The 20,974-nt window shown below is 41.1% G+C and overlaps 1 protein-coding gene across 2 annotated transcripts in view; it reads left to right on the top strand.

The window, feature by feature from the left end:
* Window positions 1-20,974, top strand: part of adamts10 (ADAM metallopeptidase with thrombospondin type 1 motif, 10) — a 185,015-nt gene that overhangs the window by 145,405 nt on the left and 18,636 nt on the right. For both annotated transcript variants that reach the window (XM_078555843.1, XM_078555844.1), the window contains 4 exons: window positions 2,455-2,535; window positions 14,769-14,932; window positions 15,996-16,134; window positions 18,830-18,959. In XM_078555843.1, the coding sequence (XP_078411969.1) occupies window positions 2,455-2,535; window positions 14,769-14,932; window positions 15,996-16,134; window positions 18,830-18,959 (514 nt within the window). The remainder of the gene's footprint in view (window positions 1-2,454; window positions 2,536-14,768; window positions 14,933-15,995; window positions 16,135-18,829; window positions 18,960-20,974) is intronic.

Genomic DNA, 20,974 nt, shown 5'->3' with positions numbered 1-20,974 from the left:
TGGACTTTTTCTTACTCATTGGAATGTATCTATTCTGTGCATTCTGAAATATCCCCTTGAATATTAGCCACTGCATCTCTATTGACCTATCCCTTAACCTAATTTGTCAATTCACTTTAGCCAGTTCAGCTTTCATGCCCCCATAAGTGCCCTTATTTAAGTTTAAAAACTTAGTCTCAGACCCACTCCCCCCTCCGTCAAACTGAATGTGAAATTCAATCATATAATGGTTGTTGCTACCTAGGGGCACCTTCACTATGAGATCATTACTTACTCCCATCTCATTGCACAATATCAGGTCTAGTATAGCCTGCTCTCTGGTTGGCTCCAGAACATGCTGTTCTAAGAAACTATCTCAAATACACTCAATGTACTCCACCTCTTGGCCATCTTTGCCCATCTGACTTTCCCAGTCTATATGTAAATTAAAATCTCCCATGATTATCACTGTGCCTTTCTGACAAGCTCCCGTTATTTCTTCCTTTATACTCAACCCTACCATGTGGTTACTGTTAGGGGGCCAGTACACAACTCCCACAAGTGACTTCTTCCCCTTACCATTTCTCATCTCTACCTAAACCGTTTCCACATCCTGGTTACGTGAATTTAAGTCATCCCTCTCTATTGTGCTAATACCATCATTAACTAACAGAGCTGCCCCTCCATCTTTTCCTCGCTTCCTGTCCTTCCTAAATATCCTGTACTCTTCAATATTCAGGTCCCAATCCATGTCCTCCCACAACCATGTCTCTGTAATGGTTATCAAATCTTAATTATTTATTTCTATGTGCGCTTTCAGTTCATCTGTTTTGTTTCAAATGCTACGTACATTCAGCTACAGAGCTTTTAGCTTTATCCTTTTATTCTTTTTATAACGTCTAGTTTCATCTGTTGATTTACTGTTAGATTTGTACTCTCTATCCCTTCCTGTCACAGTCTGTTTTTCATTTCCCATAATAATATCTTTTTCTTTTGCCTTGTCTCCACTCTTTGATTTACCACATCTTCCCAAATTTGATCCCTTGCCCCCACTATATAGTTTAAAAGCCTCTCTACTTCCCTAGTTATGCAGCTCACAAGAACACTGGTCCCAGCGTGGTTCAGGTGTAGACCATCCCAACGGTACAGATCCCACTTTCCCCAATACTGGTACCAGTGCCCCACAAATCGGAAACCCACTTCTCCCAGACCAGGCTTTGAGCCACACATACATCTCCCTAATCTGATTTGTCCTATGCTAATTTGCATGTGGCTCAGGTAATAATCCAGAGATTATGACCTTTGGGATTCTGCTTCTTAATTTGGTGCCTAGGTCCTCATAGTGACTATCCAGAACCACCTCCTTTGTCCTGCCTAGGTCGTTGACACCTGCATGGACCACGATGACTGGGTCCTGCACCTTCCACTGCAAGGTCCTCTCCAGCCCCGATCATATGTCCCGCATCCTGGCACTGGGCAGGCAACACAGCCATCTGGACTCACGTTCTTTGCTGCAGAGAAAGGGGTCTTCCCTCTGGCTATACTATCCCCTACTACCACTACATTCCTTTTTGCTCCCCCCACTGAATGACTTCCTGTACCACAGTGCCATGGCCAGTTAGCTCATCCACCCTGCAACCCCCGTTCTCATCCAAACAAGCTGAAGAAATCTCAATTCTGTTGGACAATTGCAGAGGTTCACACTCCTGCGCATCTGCCCTCTGAGACCCCTTACCTGCCTCACTCACAGTCACACTCTCCTGTCCCTGCCACTGACCAAATCAGAAGACCCTGACCTAAGAGGTGTGACTGCCTCCTGGTACAAAGAATCCAGGTAACTTTCCCCCTCCCTGATGCAGTGTCTGTAGTTCAGCCTCCAGCTCATAAACCCTGAGCTGAAGCTGCTCAAACTTCATACACTTACTGCAGACGTGTTTACCCTGGATCAGATTGGCATCCAGGAGTGCTGGACGTGTGATGCCTTATCGCTGAACTTCTGTAATCCTGTCAGGTGAGTTCACTCCTGATAATACAAGTGTTTCTTTTTAAATTTGTCCCCACATTCATGTTTCCTTTCTGTAAAATTTAGTGTGTATCATTTTAGATTAGGGTTGTAGCATGTTCCTGTCTTCTATGTGTTGATATAAACCTGTATCTGAGGTGACATTTATTATCCCTCAACTTAGCTTACAGTTGATTGCTTCATCAAGTTTATTTACATTACTATGGCGGTATTAATGTGAAGCAAAACCTATCAAGAGTAAACTAATAAGGATGAACTCGAAATAAAAAGAAAATTTTTATCAGACAGGCACATGTGATATCAAAACAGAACAGCCGCATCTGAATTCAAATGGATGTAGATAACATGTTTGCATTAATAACTATTCTCCAAACAGGGCATAAGGAGACTGAATAATTTATTATTTAGTTGCAAAATCATTATTTTAATCAAAATTAAAATGTCTATTTCAGGTTATGTAGAAGTTATCCAGATTCCTAGAGGCTCAGTACACATTGAAATTAAAGAACTAAATATATCCCAGAATTACCTTGGTAAGTTATGGTCATTGTAAAAGATTATGACGGGGTTTGTAACTGCACCGAGCAGCCACAATTTTGTGATCATTCACTTTAACAGCTGGAAAAGTAAGAACTGGTTATCATAAAAACATAAAAATCAGGTTCATAGAGTACAACCAAGACTGTGTTCCTTAGAGAGGCAATAAATTATAAAATAAAGAATATATTTAATGAGTAAAGAGAACCTAAGTGAGTTGTAACTATTTTTCTGCATTGAAATGTTTGCTGATGATTTATACTGTTTATACAAGCTTTTTTTAAATTAAATATTCGTTGAATGTCAAATGATGCAAATGACAGCATGTGTTGTAACGTGGCATTGAGAATATTGTATAATAGCATTTTTAACCAATTCTCCTGCACCCTCCAATCCTTCCCCCTAGCTGCTCAGATCCTGGACAGATGCAGCATGCTCAGCCTGTTAGGTGGATCTGCACCTGAATTTGATGGGCTGGGATTAAGGTAACTCAGTCAGATCCCCCAGTGAAGGTGTGTCCCTATTTGCAGGAAGGCAGGCCCAGAAAGAAGAAAGCAAATATGGCCTGACTACCAGCTTCGGAGCCCCTTCTGGCTGCTGTTGAAAACAGTAGTCAGTAACTTCTGGTTGCTAAAATAGACATGGTGCTGCTGAAAAAGAATTGTTCACTCATTAATTGTCAGCATAGCCTTAGTGGGGCCTTTGGCAGCACCTTACATCTTCTCTGGCTTTCTTCAACTGTCCCTCAGTTCATATCTCAATGTTCTGTTTTTACCCTCAATTTTTCCATCAACTGTTGACAGGACAAGGCTTTCAGGTCTTCATTTTCAATGTCTGTAGAGGTACCGGACCCCATATCCAGGTAGCTTGGGACCCGATGTGTGCCGGATTTGGGAATTTTATGGATTTTGGGTCCTAGGCCAAGCATGTACTTATAATGCATAAAATAAAGTATGGAAAATAAAGAATTAAAAGGCTTTATTCAAATTGCTACCCAAGGTGCCAGCTTCAAATGTTGCCGGTTTTGGCATCCTTCTGGATTTTGGGACACCGGATAAGGAGTCAGGTACCTGTACTTGGCCTTCTTTCTTTCTCTAGCTGTACTTGGCAACCCTTTTGATTCCTGAACTTCGACTCGCGATCTAACCCTTTCTGCCCATCCAGCTGATTCTGAGCATCCTCCGCCATACCCACATTTCACATGCTGATTAAAAATAACTGAACACTACCTTCTGGTCCACTTTACCTTGCTTCTGGTTCCTTCAGGAGTTCAGACATATGGCCCACCACAACTTCCTTGGGAACTCTGTTTCTGGACAGCCGCAGCTGACATGAACATAAAATTGAGGTGAAATAGTGAGAAATGACCCTGGCATCATGGGTTACATCTTACTTTGCCTGACCCATGCACCTGAAAAATAGTCATTATTCAACGCAGAAGTCAAGAAAATCAACCCCATTTTTCTAAGAGAGGTTTTTTCTTCTACATATGTGTATCTATAATATATTAAAAATCTTGCACCTGTACATATTTCCTGTCACCTTTTTCCATTATAAATTTCTAACTGCACATTTATAATGGAAGCTGCTTTTGTAAATCTGTTGTACTATAATTATATCCCCGCTCATTATTTGGCCCTTTCCCATTGCTATGATCAGGTGAGGAGGGGTGAATGGCTCCCCTCTCTTCCTCCTTGTTTGACCACAAGAAGTCTTTTTCTGATTGAAAAGGATATACTTGGCAATTCAGTGAGTACTTAATTGTTTACTTACTGTGATCATCAAAGAACCAGTCGGACAGGTTTTCTTGAGTTTAACAAAGAAAAAGGTTCATTTTATTTTCCTTAAACCGATCTAAGTAAAATAATAAAATACACTTTGACTTTCGTACACACGCACACACTCGAGTCCGCGCACGCGCGCACACTCGAATCCACACACACATTGCAGAATGGGAGAACGATAGATTATCCAAATTAGAGTCTATAAAAAGTGAAAAGGGATATACAGTCTATAGTTTGGAGACTTGGCTGGCTTCAGACTTTCCTTCAGTGGTCCCGCTTCTGGCTGATTTGGTTGTTCTCCTGGAGACAGTAATGCTGGGTAGACATTCTCCTAAGAAGTCTCTGTTTGCAGCAGCAGCGTTCCTGGGTGGTCACAGTCAGCAAACAGGGCTTGAAGCTTGCCAGCTGGGTTGGAGAGAGAGGGAAACAAGAGGGGCCCCCCACTTGGGTCGTCTTCTCAGCTTGTTCTCAGTTCCGATGAAAAAAAACATGTGCTTAATAACATACAAAAGGTTGGCTTGTCATGTGACCTTTCTTCTCCAACTGCCGGGGGGTCCCAAATAAGGTCATTGTCCAAGGTTCTCCAAGGATAACTTGATTAGTTCATGTCTCGAAAGCTATCTTAGCCCAAGTGATTAGTCTTAATAGTCTGTCTCCAACAGTTGAATACCTCAGGTGATTGCCTTGTTAATGGGGGAGAAGATGTAAGACATTCACATTCCCCGCTGTGGCTCAGTTCATAGCACCCTCGCCTTTGAATCAGAGGGTTGTGGGTTCATGTCTCACTCCTGGAAACCAAGAACTGTCATTGTACTTGAAAGAGTTGCAATCTGTGACTGTTGATAACTCGAAAGAGTTTCCCCAGGAGGTCAATGTCTTTGGTGGGTTTTGCAGACAGGCTGTTTCCATTCCAGTTGGATTGGAATGTGGTGTGTAGAGTAATACAAATAGGGGCAGCCATCCTGGCCTGTAATCTCACATCATTTTTAGTCTGCGTTTTAAAAGTCTGTTTTTAAAAGTTCAATTCAGGTTTCCAGCCGGTGGATTAAGAAATCATTATTTGACATAAAGCACATCTTCATGATGCAATTTTGTTTCAGTTCCATTCTCAGATTAAGAACAGCAATGATAAGTGATAATAATTGGGATTTATTTTAATATATCTAATGATAAATTGCATGTTACCTGTTAGAACATGTCAGTCCACTTGAACAGTCTCAACCATGGAATTAAAATGTCACTTTATATCATTATATGCTTTATATATTTCAGGGATTTGTTTAGTAGAGGCGTATAATTTATTTAGAATATACATATGCCACATCATTGATCATTGGCCAAGGTTGAGGCTAGGCAGAAATAGCTGCATATCTTTTACTGGTTGCAGAAGTTGGGGCCAAAGCAACTGGCAAGCAAGGGCCAAAGTCTATTAAATAGTGAAAGGTTCAGTAATATGCTATAGGGAAGACCAAGGCTCATGATAAGCGATCTAGGAAATCAGAGATAGGGAAGGCTGAGGGCCTGAGAAAGTGAGAGCTTGATTTCTCATGAAAAAGACTGAGATACTGAAATAAGGAGCAGGCCTGCATGACTAGTAACATGGTGAGCCTGTGACTAAGGTCAGGAAAAGAAGCTATCATGGTAACTGAAAGAGAAATGACTTCTTTTTCACAATACTCTGATTGATTCTTTTGTGAGCGATGTTTGGAATTGGAAATAAAACTGTAATCCATCAAAACCAGTCGAAACATTAAACTGATAAGAAAGATGAGAATTGATAGCTCAGCACTGATTAACAACAGCAAAGTTCAGCTGCAACCAGGGGGTAAAGGATCAAAAGCCCATAATTCACCCTACAGACAGACAGGAACATAAAACTTTAAACAGTCCAGATCCTTACAGAATCTATCAATCATCTATTAATGTGCAGGAAGATATGACGCAGCTAAACTCTGATGGCAATTATTAATCGCATTTCCAGAAAAGCCAGAGATGCCCCTGCTTCAAACAAGGTTTCTTTCTCCTGCCTTCTCCTACTGTTTATTCTATCTCCTTAACAGTATCTACTCTTCAAGATATTCTCCCTTTTGAACCTAAGGAACGAGGTAGTGTGGCTCATGACTTGCTGTGCTTTAACTATTAGGCCTACTTGCTACACAAGCTGAAAGTATTGGTGGTGCTGTTGAATTTATCCCATGGATGGCAAGGCTGGCATTTATTGGGAGTCCTGAGTTGCCCCAAAGATGCTGATAGTGTCCTAGGCCCAACCATTTTCAGCTGCTTCCTCAATGACCTTCCCTCCATCATAAGGTCAGAAGAGGGAATGTTTGCTGATGATTGCACATGTTCAGCACCATTCGCAGCTCCTCAGATACTGAAGCAGTCTGTATCCATATGCAGCAACACCTGGACAATATTCAGGCTTGGGTTGATAAGAGTCTAGTGATACTTGTGCCATACAAGTACCAGATAAAAAGAATCTAACCTTCTCCCCTTGACGTTCAATGGCATTACCCTTGTTGAATCCCCTACTAGCAGCATTCTAGGGGTTACCATTGGCCAGAAACTGAACTGGACCAGCCATATATATATATATATATATATATATATATATATACAGTGGCTACAATAGCAGGTCAGAGGCTGGGAATGAGGTGGGTGACTCACCTCCTGACTCCCTAAAGCCTATCCATCATCTACAAGGCACAAGTGCCTGGATGACTGCTGTTCCAGCAACACTCAAGAAGCTCAACCATCCAGAACAAAGCAACCCACTTAGTTTGCTCCCCACCCACCAACCTAAACATTCAATCCCTCCACCAACGATGTTTAGTGGCAGCAGTGTTTACTATATACAAGATACACTGCTGCAACTAAGCAAGGCTCCTTCAACAACGCCTTCCAAATCCTTGACCTCTACCACCTAGACAGGCAGATGTATGTGAAGCCCACCACCTGCAAGTTCCCCTCCAAGCCACAAAGCATTCTGACTTGGAATTATATCGCCATTCCTTTACTGTTGCTGGATCAAAATCCTGGAACTCCCTTCCTAACAGCACTGTGAGTGTACCTACACCTCCTTTATATTGTTTTGATATAACTATGTCTCTTACAAGATCACTTCAGAGGGCATTTGTAAATCAGTGCCCATAATTCATGACAATCCAACAGCTTCATGATTACTGTGACTGATACCAGCTTTCTGTTTCCAGTTCTTTTTTAATTGAATTCAAATTCCATGACTTTGGTGGGATTTTAATTCGCGTGTTCTGGATTATTTGTTCGAGCCTTTGGCTTACTAGTCCAGTAACATAACCAGCACACAGTACATTATGATGATTTAGTGAGGTAGGAATCTGGTCCCAATTAATCAGGCAGAAAAGTTGGCAAAGAGGTGAACTAAGGAAAACCTTCAAACATGAGATGGATAGATATATTCATAGATGGCAGAAAGCAAATTATAAGGAGCTAACAATACTAAAAACAAAGTGAAAAAGAAGATTAAAAGGACCAATGGAGAATATATGAAAAACTAGCAGTAATGTAGAAAGGAAAGAGCATGGCCCATATATTAAAAATAAAAGAATAACTAATTAGGGGATAAGACTGCCCTGAGAATAAGGATGATGTCTAATTGTAGATGATGAAGGTATGGCAGAGATATTTTAAATATATACATTTTTTTACAAATTATGATGGATGTGGAAACATAGGTCAATATAGAACAGTTGTTGGAGGTAACTGGGAAAAGAATTGATTCTGAAGAAAAAAAAGCAGAGTTATGCTAGGGGACCAGAGATTAGATAATATGGCATCTCTATTCAACATGGAAAAGAAGTATAAAACCCTGCTGTACCAGGTCTGAATAGCTGGATAAACTGCAAGTATTAAATATCCCTAGTAGCTTACAAACAGCCAAGGCCACTAGTCCATATTTTAGGCTTATCTCATCTCTTGTTTTGAAGATTACTATCCTCCAATTTAATTTTCCTTTACATAGGATTTTGGAAAATTATAATCTACCTTTGTTATTTCTCCCCTACCTTCCTAGTTTACCCTTCTTTCCCTTACTGAGCGGAGGTATTATAGCCACACACCTAGCATCTTCCTTGCTTGAATTCTTTTCCCAATCTGATCTTAAAGCAACTTCTTAACAATGAACATTCACATATTTAAGCAAATCCCTGAACGCATCTAAGGCAAGGCCCGCATGAAGTCTGGGAGAAGTTTTGAAGTGTTAAAGAATCACATTTGATACTTGGAATGCCCAGCAAGAATTGACCATATAATTATTGTCTGAGGTATAATTCACAATATGGTTCTCAAAAGAAGAGCTTCCCTGGAAATTAATGAGAAGCAAAAGGAAGTTGGTATGTAGGAAGGTTTGAATAAACAATCACTGCTACAGAGGACGCTGATGCATCACGCAATAACTTTTTCAGCTTTAGTATGACTTAGATTCTGCACCAATCTTGTCATCTCTGCCTGGCCGTCAAGAGCAGAAGTGAACATCATGCATCCAAAAATAGTAAATAAAATTAATACTGGAAGGATTCAGTGAAGAAATGTATATTGTGTAAAACAGTGACTGTCCATCTATGTCAAACATGATGTGTAATGGTATGATTACCTTCTGTGACGTGATGCCCTGTCTTGTGTTTTATGCTATGAACTACTTTTACATGTTCCACTTATGAGCAGCGTAAGTGTAGAGGCAGATTGCAGGCAGCTTTGGGGTCATGTTGAAGACAAACCACTCCCGCAAAGAGAAACAGCCAGCATTTGTTACCTAGGCAACATTCCAAAGCCACAGTGGCTGTCCCATACACTTCTTACTTTACCATGTTTATTTGCACGGATCCTGTCTAGTATGTGTCATTAAGTAATTCTCCTGCATTTAGATCTGATTCATGCAGCTTGGCATCCTTGCAAAGACCATGTCATTTGCACATGCTACAGATCAATAGGTGGAATGAAACAGGATTTTTTAAACTCACCTAAGAACATGCAGCTGAGCAGTTGTGTTTATGTTTTCTTCCTGTTCTAGCTGAACAGTTTTGAACAGTTTCCTGTGCTATCTGTTTCCTGTACCTTTTAAGCTCAATCCATATGCCACACATCTTCAATCTGGCTTCTTTATACCAAAAAGCAAGTTTTGTTTCTTTTTTCAAAAATATACTTTAATCATAACATTTGCAAAAGTACACTCTATGGCAGTTCAAATTTGACTTTACAAAAAGCGCGATACAGACTAGTTTCTTCAAATAGAATACATGAGTTGCCTCACTACATTTGTCATTGCAGGTTATATTTACAATCTACATTTACATTTCATGTCAAATATTCTCTGCTGCATACAGCCTGAGAGAGTTTACACAGCTTCCAGTCTGTTGGTATACTATGGCGGCTGGGAGTCTTTAGACTGTGGCCTTTCCCCAATGAGTCTTTGCGACTGCTGCACAAAGCTTTTGTGTGTCTTACAGCAAGTCTTTGCACTGGAAAACTAGCAGGTTTCGGGCAGACCATACCGAGTTGTTGGTCCTCCTGTAGCAGTCGGTGCTCATCTCAATGTATGTCCCAGGGAACAGCCCTTAGTGGCCTCCGTTCTGCATTTCAGAGCTGCTTAGGAAGAGCGTCAACAACAACCACTGCACCTCTTTCTAGACCTGCTTTCCAAAGGCACATTCCATTGCAGTCACCTTGAGGGCAGTGTGCAGAGGCATTGGGCAAAATATTTCCGCTGGCTTGCGTGGGCAGGCCCGACATGCCAACGCGCAAAATGATGCGCGATGACATCAGGCATGCGTCCCAACATCATTGCACGTCATTTAGATATTTCGTTCAGCGGGCTATTAAGGCCATTAAAAAACCAATTAAAGTTGTTAGCCATGCTGTCTGTCCAACCTTCAGGTTGGCGGGCAGGCAAAGAGCCCAAGCAGCCTTCGCATTTTTCAGGAAACCTCATCCACGGGTGGGATGAGGTTTCCTGAAGGTTTTATAAATTAATTAATTACATTTTGCAAAATTCACAAATATGTCCCAGCTCTTGTGACACTGTCACATGATGGGACTTTTAAAACATTTTTTTCCTCCTTTATTAAAACGTTTCATATCAACTTAACTTCCCTGAGGCAGTTCCGTGCCTCAGGGAGATTTCTGCGCTCTTTCGCGCGCATGCCTTAATTGGCCCACCCAGGTAAAATAGCGGCGTGCAGCCGATTGTGAGCAGTGATCGGTTCTGCGCCCACTCCCGCCCAGCCCGCCGACATAGGTAAGATGCAGCCCATTGAGATTTCAGGTATGCAGGAAGGGTCTGAAAGGGAATGCCCGTCCCACCATTAGCCAAGCTACACTTTGGTGCTTGTTTGAAAGTTCTGGCAATGAGGCATTCTGTCAAATGGCTTTGACAGTCTGTTCAGGGAATCATCTGACAGGATCCACTATGTCCTTTTCCCGCAGGGCCTCAAAGACATTGCATGTGGACCAGTGCCTGATGGACTTGTGATCAAAGGTGATTTTGTGCACAAACGCTTCCTTGAAGGATAGGTGGTACGGCACTGTCCAGCTGACTAGAGTGTTCTGCAGCAATGTGGCCAGACCCATCAACACCAGGGTTAGGTAGAAATTTAGCACGTAGTTTTCCTTTTATTCTTTCATGGGATGTGGACATCACTGGCAAGATCAACATTTTTGTGCATCCCGAATTGAGAAGGTGATGGTGAACTGACACAGTCCATGTGGTGCCCAAAGTGCTGTTAGGAAGGGAGTTCCAGGATTTTGATCCAGTAACATTGAAGGAACGGCGATATATTTCCAGATCAAGATGGTGAGTGGCTTGGATGGGAATTTCCAGGTGATGGTGTTCCCATGCGTCTGCTGCCCTTGTCCTTCGAGATGGTAGTGGCTGAAAGTTTGGAAGGTGCTGTCTAAGGAGCCTTGGTGCATTCCTGCAGTGCATTTTGTAGGTGGTATACATTGCTGCCACTGTGCATCGGTGGTGAAGGGAGTGAATGTTTGTGGATGTGGTGCCAATCAAGCGGGCTGCTTTGTCCCAGATGTTGTCAAGCTTCTTGAGTATTGTTGGAGCTGCGTTCATCCAGGCAAGTGGCGAGTATTCCATCACACTCCTGACTTGTGCCTTGTAGATGGTGGACAGGCTTTGAGGAGTCAGGAAGTGAGTTGCTCATCAAAGGATTCCAAGCCTCTGACCTGCTCTTGTAGCCACAGTATTTATAAGGCTAGACAAGTTCAGTTTCTGGTCAATGGTAACCCCCAGGATGTTGATAGTGGGCGATTCAGCAATGGTAATGCCATTGAACATCAAGGCAATTTTGCTATTCTTTATATCATTCAGAAGTTTAATAACTGTTGTCCATACCCTGCTCCAGATCGTTAACAAATAGAAATGGAACTGGTACTAAACCTTGGGGCAGACCACTGGTACTAAACCCCCAAAAAGGAACTACTCCATTTAAAATCATTCTTTACTTACAATCCTTTCGCCAGTTTGCAATCCAGATCACCATATCACCTTGTGCACCATAAAACCTAATATTTGTGCACAATCCCTCAAGTGACAGCTTATTGGAAACCCAAGAAGATGATATCTACTGGATTCCCAAATTCACCGATCGAGTGACGAGTTCAAAAAAATCTGAATCAGCTTTTTCAAACATGATCTCCGTTTTATCAAGTGGTGTAGGGTCCCCTCATGAAGATCAAATGTTCTGTAGGCATCCATCCATCTCAGGAGATGATGGACTGAGCCTGGAGTGATGTCACTTCTGGATTGAACATTGTCTGTTGTGGCTGTAGAGACTGATTTGTGAGTGGCAGTCCCTTCCACAGCTGGCACGGATGATTGGCATTGGCCCAGGGTTGGCTGATGTTTTTTCCTTCTGCTGGGCTCTCTGTTCTGCCATCTGTTCGCTTGTTTTGTCCTCTGCATTTTTTGCACCTTTCTGACTGCTTGTCTGCAGGCATTCGGGTCAGCAGCAAAGTCTTCCCATGCATCAGCTCCAATCCTGGTCAACTTAGTCTCTTTTTCAGACATCCTTGTATCGCAGAGGTGGGCAACCTGTTAGCCTTGTGCCGGTAGCAAACTTGTCATATCTCGTCTTTGGGAATATGGCCACCATCTATTCATCTCATATGACCCAGCCAACGGAGTTAACGCTGACTCAAGAGGGCAAACATGCCGAGAATCCCTGCACGCTGGTGTGCTTCCGTATTCAGCACTCTCTCCTGCCAGGAGATCCCTAGTATTCACCTCAGGCAGTGGAAGTGGAAGAGAATTTAGCGACTTTCCTTGGCTTGCATAAGCTGTCCTTGCTTTGCTATTGTTAAAGAGGGTGCTGAGAAAACAAGCCTGGTATATACAGAGCTTTGTATTTTCAGTTAGTTTTCTGTTGATCCACACTCACCTTCTGAACTTTGACGTCATTTCAAGTGTTCTCATGATCATTAAGAGAAGAGTAATGGAAGCATCATTAATTAATTAATGTAATTAATCCATTACATTTCCCACCACAGAAGTTAAATGCACAAGTCTATATTTCTCAGGTTCATCCTGCACTTTTCCCATTCTGAATGAATTATTAAAGGTGTTTAGTACTCTTACTTTAGTGTATTGGAATAAATTAAATCTGGCCTTGGTGCATTTTCCACCTTGAGTTACTTTGTTTTAGCTTGCACTGTCTCCTTTGTGATGTGTTAGCAATGTAGTTAAGATTCAATTTTATGTTCTGTACAGCCTTTTCACAGTTAGAGTATCTGTGTGACTCTTGTGCTATGGTCTTGTCACTGCTTCAGTCACTCAACAACAGTCCTATCTGGCCTCTGACTTCAAACTTAAGCTCTAAGTGCTTTTCTACTAGTTAGGCTATTTTCCAATATCTTCCTTTTCAAATGTATTTTAGCTTCTCCTTTTGTTCTTATCATTTTTATCCATCTTATACCAGCCCTTTTGTGAAATATTGCTCAATTTACAAGCCTTAAAATACCTTCTTTTGAGTGAAAGTTATTGAATTAATTTAATGTGGAGCCATTGCTGCCTTCTCTCATTATATTCTCTTCTTCCTCAGAAATATGTAAGGATTCATAACCTTTCACAACTTTTAAGGCATTCCATCTTCACACAGCTACCTTTCCATCTACCATTTTACATTTGCTAGGTATCTCTTCATTCTTGTAAAATAAACTGTTTGAAAAGATAGTTCAAAAAATTAACTTGCTGAAGCTTCACACTTTAAACCTTACAGTAGAGTGATCCAAAGGTGCTCTGTTGCCTCTAAGTCACCTATCATCTATGGCTCATTGTTGAACATGAAATCCAGAATATTGGCATATATTTTCAATGTGTCATCCAGATGTAAAACTGGTGCTGTGGATTAGTAAACTGCTATTGAAGCCATCCAATCTTCATTTCCATTTGGCCAATCCACAACGCCAGTTTTATATCTGGCCAACAAGTTCAAAATATATCCCATTAAATCTTCTAGTACTTGTTCCTACATGCTGAATGATGAAGTAATTAGAGCATCAGCAAATGCCTCTTGAGGGCCTCTCATCTTTTGTGCTTGCCCCTCATTTGTCCAACTTTATAAGTGAAGAATTGAAATGTTTCAGCACCACTACTTTCTATTAATTGGTTGCCTTAGATTTGATTACACAGCTGCAAATAGATTTCTTTCCCATGCTTGACTTGATGGAGCATAATCTTGGAAAGACTCCAATGTTTCTAGTAAGCACAGTCAGAGCCCCTGTGTTTCCCTCCCCACATACAATATCCCCTGGCTCCACTACTTTTATTCCTTTCGTAACAGAAGCACCTACTCTATCTTCTGTAGACAATGTCAACTGAGGTGTGTTAAGTTCTGACCCATCCTCAAAACCAAGAAATGCTTTTGTGAGGGCTGTTGGCCCAGGATTTTTAGTAGCAGCATACAGCTGTAGTTCTCTCAATTGATTCCTAATGCTTCTATGGAATCACTTAATAAAGTCTTCAGATGATTTAGTGTAATTTTCACCCTGATTTCATTATTTTGTAGCAAACCAAAAGAAGAGTTGTGTTAAAATTTATATCAATATGGTCTCCTGCTGGAAAGTGCTTGGTTGTTAATCACAGCAGGTTGTAGTTCACCTGGGTAAAAATGTGTATGTGGAATGATGACAGAATTGGGTTTAGTTGTGATACCTTACCATGGTCAAATAACATGCATACTTTCAATGTCTATCTTCAGATGAAGAACGAGGCAGAGGTAATCAGTGACATTATATCTTATTCGGGAAATAGGGGGAGACGACTGGTGGGATTGGCAGGGCAGAAGATGATGGAGTTATATTCAGTCGCTGTTGTATTTTAGGAGTGTAAGACAGTGGCTTTCAACCAACTAATAGAATGCATATTGAAACCTTCTTTAATTAATATTAAACTTCCTTTTAAGCACTGAAGTCTGATGGTGAAGAATACTTTATTAATGGTGGCTGGTCCATAGATACACCACAGCGGTTTGATATTGCTGGAACTGCTTTCCACTATAAGAGGCCCGATGATGAGCCAGAGTGTCTAGAAGCATTGGGACCTACCAATGCAAGTCTCTTTCTTATGGTAATCATTTCTTTCTATTGAAGTTTGATTATTAATAGTTTAAGTAAGACAGGTGAATTTTAACAGATACATGAGCAATTTAGTAAAGTTAATTAACCGCAGCAGGTTCTTAGTCACCTTGGTAAAATGCAAATAAGAAACTTAGAAGTACAACAAATTCCATCAATGTTTCATTAAACCTTTCAAATGTATCTCATTTAGGAATAAATTTAAATTATCCTACCTATTAGTGTGGGTCTTGTAGTTGTAGTGTTCATGTTGTGTGAATGGTGGGGTAGAGTTTCGGTTTTGGGAACAATTAGGAAATTGTGGCCAAAATGGGCCCAAAATTGTATTTGTTGAGTTAAGTTCAAGTTTCCGCTAAAATGCATAATCGCAAAGGTAAAAATTTCCTTGGCCCAGCACGATGAAATGTAATCATTTTTACTTTCCATTATAAAGAATACTTGTGAATGCATTTATGAGTGGTAACCTGGGGCAGTTTTATTAACAAAGCTGAAAATGGTTCAGAGCAGACAATAACAATTTAAAATGAGGGTCCAGTTGTCCAGCAGTCCTCCAGCTGCGAGTAACCTGGTTTAAAATGACTGAAAATGACTTAAAATAATCATGCTGAATCATTTACAGGTTTCATTGGTGAATACTTTTCAGTTTCGTAGTAAATTAAATATTTTTCACATATAAATGCTTTTAAAATCTGTCCCTGAATACCTATATGGCAAAGAAAATGAGGGCAATTTGAAGGGCAGAGCAAATGGTAGACACTTGCAAAAGGCCAAACAGTTCACCACTGTCCTTCATGAAATCGATCCTTCCACTGTTATGTGGGACTTCAGGGGTTCCATACAGAATTGCTCCTGTTGTTGATGGGGAATGTGATGCATCAAGCAAATAGTGTAGCAGTCAGTTGTTTTACACAGTGATGACATATCTTGGAAGTTAGGTGTCTTGAGTATTAAAATAAATTAAATCTGGAGAAGGTAATTATTGTTTTGATTTAATAAGTATCCAAACAACCAAAAATACAGAATTTGCCTTACATTATTTTTCATTTTTCATGCAGGTGCTGGTACAAGAGGAAAATCAGAGTATTCATTACAAGTTTAATGCACCCATCACACACACAGTCAGTGGTGACACACAGGCAAGCTATGAATGGCAATATTTTCCATGGTCCAAGTGCACTGCAATATGTGCAGGAGGTACGAAGTAGCAAGATGTGAACACTAATGATGGCTAGAGAATGTCAAGTATATTTTGCTTATGATCATGAATAGCTATTCTGGGATGAACGCATTTTTTTAAAGTGTCTGGACATATTCCTTTTGCCTTCGAGGACAGGTCCCTGCTTATGAATATATGTGGCTTCTAGCAAGCATAAGTACATTGTGAGCCTGACTGATAATCTTAAATTGGTTGTGAGTGTAATTCTTAGCACACTCGAGATTGTTCAGCAAGTGCTGCCCAGTCATGGAACAACATCAAACGTTATGAGGTTTGAGTTTTGCAAACGTGGACTGGTTGTGTATGGTAAATACTTCCCTACTGCAAACAGCCGAAGGGCCATGCTATTTGATATGATCCACCAGTTATTGGGATGTAATGGCCTACATACCTGGCATTGCACCGGCACTGAAATTCATATTCCACATATCTCATTTAATTTTATTGAACATTTGACTTTTGGTTCACTCATGCAATGAGTCCATTCATGTCAATAAATATGTTAACAATTTTTGTGACAATAAATAGGAGTTAGGAATTAGAACCTCTGCTTCATCGAGTGTAAGGAATTAACAGATAGCTTTTCTGACCAACAACAAATCAAAGGCAAGATGGTATTATAATTCTACTGGTGTCTTTTTCAACGAAGGGCATAAGTTCAGAATTTCCTAGGAGCTGCTCCGAAAATATTCTGGGCCATGTGGCCTTTTGACTGAATAGCTTGAAACGTGCCTTCTAGCTTTTCTTCAAATAACTTTGGAAAACAACTGAGCAGAAACTGCTAGAAGTTAAAGAAAGATACTCCATCAGTACATAAGAACATAAGAAATAGGTGCAGAAGTAGGCCATTTGGCCCCTCAAGCCTGCCCAACCATTCAATAAGATCATGGCTGATCTGCCCCAGGCCTCAACTCCTCTTTCGTGTCAGCTCCTCATAGCCCTCAACTTCCTGATATTTCAAAAATCTATCTACCTCCTCTTTAAATACTTTAAGTGACTGAAAGTGACAGTGACAGACAGCTGACTGAATAGTATTGACACATCATCGAAATTTGGGTAAACAGCACAATCCAATTCAGCTCATAGCATCACAATCCTGGGAAAACATATTAAATCCGATCTGAAAAAGGCTAATTCTTTTGAGTAAAACATTAATGGAGGCATTAAACAACATGATAATTCAATTAAAAAGTTTAATCTTGTTTTGAAAAATGCTTTTCCTAAAAATGTTTACTTTGTTTAAATCCTTATTTTGGGCACCAGAAACTTCAGTTACTGAGAGTAAAAAAAAAGGCAAATCAAAACATTTTCAGATGAAAATTTTTCCAAAAAATTATTTTGAGTCATTTGTTGGAAAAATCCACCCTGTGGCCAGATTGTGTTCTTACAGAATGATGTCCGCCATCACAAGTTTGTAACTGAAAAGATGACAGATTAGTCACTACATTGGGAAAGCCTACCACAGAGCCCCTTATAGGTATCACAGGCAATTGCAAATGTAACAGATGGGTGTGGGCACAGTTAGCATGGGAAAGCTCAGAGGAAGTGTTTATAGTGAATCGACATACTTATTTTAATAATATAATATTGACTGGCAAATCTAGGAAATGCAGTTTAAGAATGAAGGTTCCCTTCTAAGACTGAGATGAGGAGATATGTTTTCTCTCAGAGGGTCATCAGTCTATGGAATTCTCTTCCCCAGAAAACAGTAGAGACTGCGTCATTGAATTTATTTGAGGCAGAGTTAGATACATTTTGGATAGACAAGGTAGTCAAGGGTTATGGGGGGGCGGGTGCAGACAGGAAAGTGGAGTTGAGACCACAGGTTAACCATGATCTTATGAAATGGCAGGATAGGCTCAAAGGACTGAATGGCCTACTCCTGCTACTAAGTCCTATGTTTCTATGTTCCTATCTTGCATGGCTTTGCTCTTAGAAGGTCAGAAGATGTGCTTTTATTTAATGTAATATATCGGGGCTGATTATACATCCCACACACACCAACAATGTGCACAGGAATATGCAGCCAGCTAAAATAAGCTGACTGCACAGTATGCTGAAAGTTCAGTTCTTTTACTTAATTTACTTGTGCTGCAGGCATTTTGTTTATAACGTACGAGGTTCTGAGTGCTTACTGCCTTAAAGGAGACAAAACTCAGTGAGATGAATCTACTTTTGGCCTGACCATTTTTGAGCAATGCTCGGGGAAATTGCAGGCCTGCTGAGTTCATAGAAATTTTGAAGCCTTACTGCAGCCCTCATGTCATGAGTGACACAGCATCCAATGATCCACAGGCCGTGTGATTCCTGTGCAGTCACCCAGGAGTTTACAACACCATTTACCCCCTTGTCTTCCCTACCTACCCCTCCAACAAACACACAACAAAGCTGTCAGATTGTAAAATTCCCCTATTATTTTTTAGCCGTAGTTATGAATTTGGGTTGAATATGCCAAAATAAGCAATGAAAGAAAATAAAGCACACACAATCCAATTAATTGTGTTTCCGTTAGTTCCTTATTCTGCAGATTAACTCCAGGGTCACATTAATAAGATTGCATAGAAATTACAAGAACTAATGACCTGTAACCATATGGTTTTAAAACAGTGATCTCCAGTACTGATAGTGCATTGTTCAAGTTACTGATTGTCAAATTTTATCATTTCTATATAGGTATACAGGCACAGGCTGTTGTGTGCAAGAAATTGGATGATAATTCTGTTGTTTCTGCCCATTACTGTAACAGTGAAAACAAGCTTCCAGAAAAACAACGTGCTTGCAACACTGAGCCATGTACATCAGTGTAAGTAACACAGGGACTAAGAACTGGGTCAACACTTAGAGCAAATGTTACTGCTGTGTCACACTATCACAAGCTCAACGGAACTGGTAAAATGTCATCTGATAAATGCTTGATCTCACTGAGTAACAATAAATAGGGCATCTTCCGCGCCCACTGAGAGAAGTGGCAATAAGGCAGTTATCATGGTTCATAAGATCTGGTCCCATTTTACTTTTTGCACAATCACTTCTGTCGCTGGTTGATGTTCTGGTTGCCCTTACAAAGCTTGAATGTACTTTTTTCAAATTTGAATTTTCTTTCCACAAATTGATTCAGAGATAATTATGCAGCATGTTTTCATGATCTGGAATGTGCTGCCTAAAAGGGTGATGGAAACAGATTCAATCGTAACTTTCAAAAGGGAATCGGATAACTACATGAAGGGGAAAGATTTGCAGGGCTCTGGAGAAAGAGGAGGGGAATGGGGCTATAACTGAAGAGATCCATCAAAGAGCGAGCACAAGCGTGATGGACTGAATGTCCCCCCATCTATCGTTCCATGATTTTCTTACACCAAATTATTGAAGGCAGCATATTCTTCCTCCAGAAGATGCTTTCAAACTGTGCGGATAACTGGTGGACATAATTGAATTAAAGTCAAACACATTGAATCTATGTTTAAAGGGAAAGGTGAAGAAGAGAGTGGTATTGAAGGGTGTGGCTGAGAGCAGGGCAATAGAAAAGAGCAAGTCTGGCAGCAGTCCGGCAGCAGTTTGAGCTTGGAGCAAGCTGACCTTATGTGACAGAAGCCTGGACTTCCACTGCAGCACTCGAATATTGGGTGGCTTCTCTTGGTGCTGCAATGAAAGCTGAGACATCAAGCATCAGACGCTTATGATGGTTGGGTCCTCAAGTGTGCTATGGAGTCGGCCACCATTTCCACGCTGAACAGGACGGACTTCAAGCTCTGCACATAGTTCTGTGTCAAGTTGGTGTCAGACTCTTGCACGCTCCTTCACATTGCATGCAGGTTTTCCGGCAGGCTTGCCACTGCACCAAGCATTTCATAGTGCATAACCATCAGCCTTCTCCCTAGGCTACTGCATTAAAGCCCTCATCTAGAGTCCTTTCCAGCAGAACATGTGTGCAAACGTTCGCTTCATGAAGCTGGCACCTGCACTACCCATGTTCCCTGCCCTGGCTGCAGGCCACTTGTGTCCAATGTCTCGTCAAGTGCAGATCCCGCCTCTGAGCTAACCTCCAGATTACACACATTCATTAAACACACGCAGTGTCCAAAGCTGATGACTGCGAGTGTGTGATTGAGTGAGGGTGTTTTGTCATCATCACTGTCTTCTTGGTCTGCCACCACTGCCTGGTCAGGTTGCACTTCTTGAGTATCTGAAAGGAGAAAGGCACAGGGTGGAATTGTGGTGAGAGGATATGGAACACGGGGATTGTTGGATGAGGGGGAACTGAGTGAGAAGGAGGATTAGGTGTGAGGAAATCATCATCTTTGCTCATTTCATTCCTCAGCTAGAGCCGCTCAAATGATGGTGAGCACTGTCTATTCTGAAGACATGCAGCCATGCCTGTCCCCCACTGGTTAACATCTTCCACCTCTGGTTATGCACCTCCTTGTCTTGCAAGAGAGAGAGAAGTGTGTCAGTGAGTATCATGCAATGTGTTTGGCTGATGCAGCCATTAATGGCAGTGTGCGCAAGCCATGATATTTAGGTGTGAGGCTTAGAGCAGTGCTATGTGTGAGGGTGAAATGAAGCTATGAATGTTAGGTATGAGTCCTGATTGATGGAGATTGGTGGTAGATGAGTGATGGGCTATGGTGCATTGACTATTATCTGAGGCTAGTGGTGTAGTTGGTGTGATATGACATTTAAAGGTGCATTCACTGACCTTGATCACTCATGTGAGGTCATTGACCTTTTTGCAGCGCTGCAACAAGTCCTCGGGAATGGACCCCTGGCCCTGACTGCCATGGCTCCATGGTCCCACTGCCTTCTGAGTGTTTGTCTGGA

Source organism: Cetorhinus maximus, chromosome 13 (genome assembly GCF_964194155.1).
Source record: "Cetorhinus maximus chromosome 13, sCetMax3.hap1.1, whole genome shotgun sequence".
Taxonomy (NCBI): Eukaryota; Metazoa; Chordata; class Chondrichthyes; order Lamniformes; family Cetorhinidae; genus Cetorhinus; species Cetorhinus maximus.
This window is presented reverse-complemented; position numbering and strand designations above follow the sequence as displayed.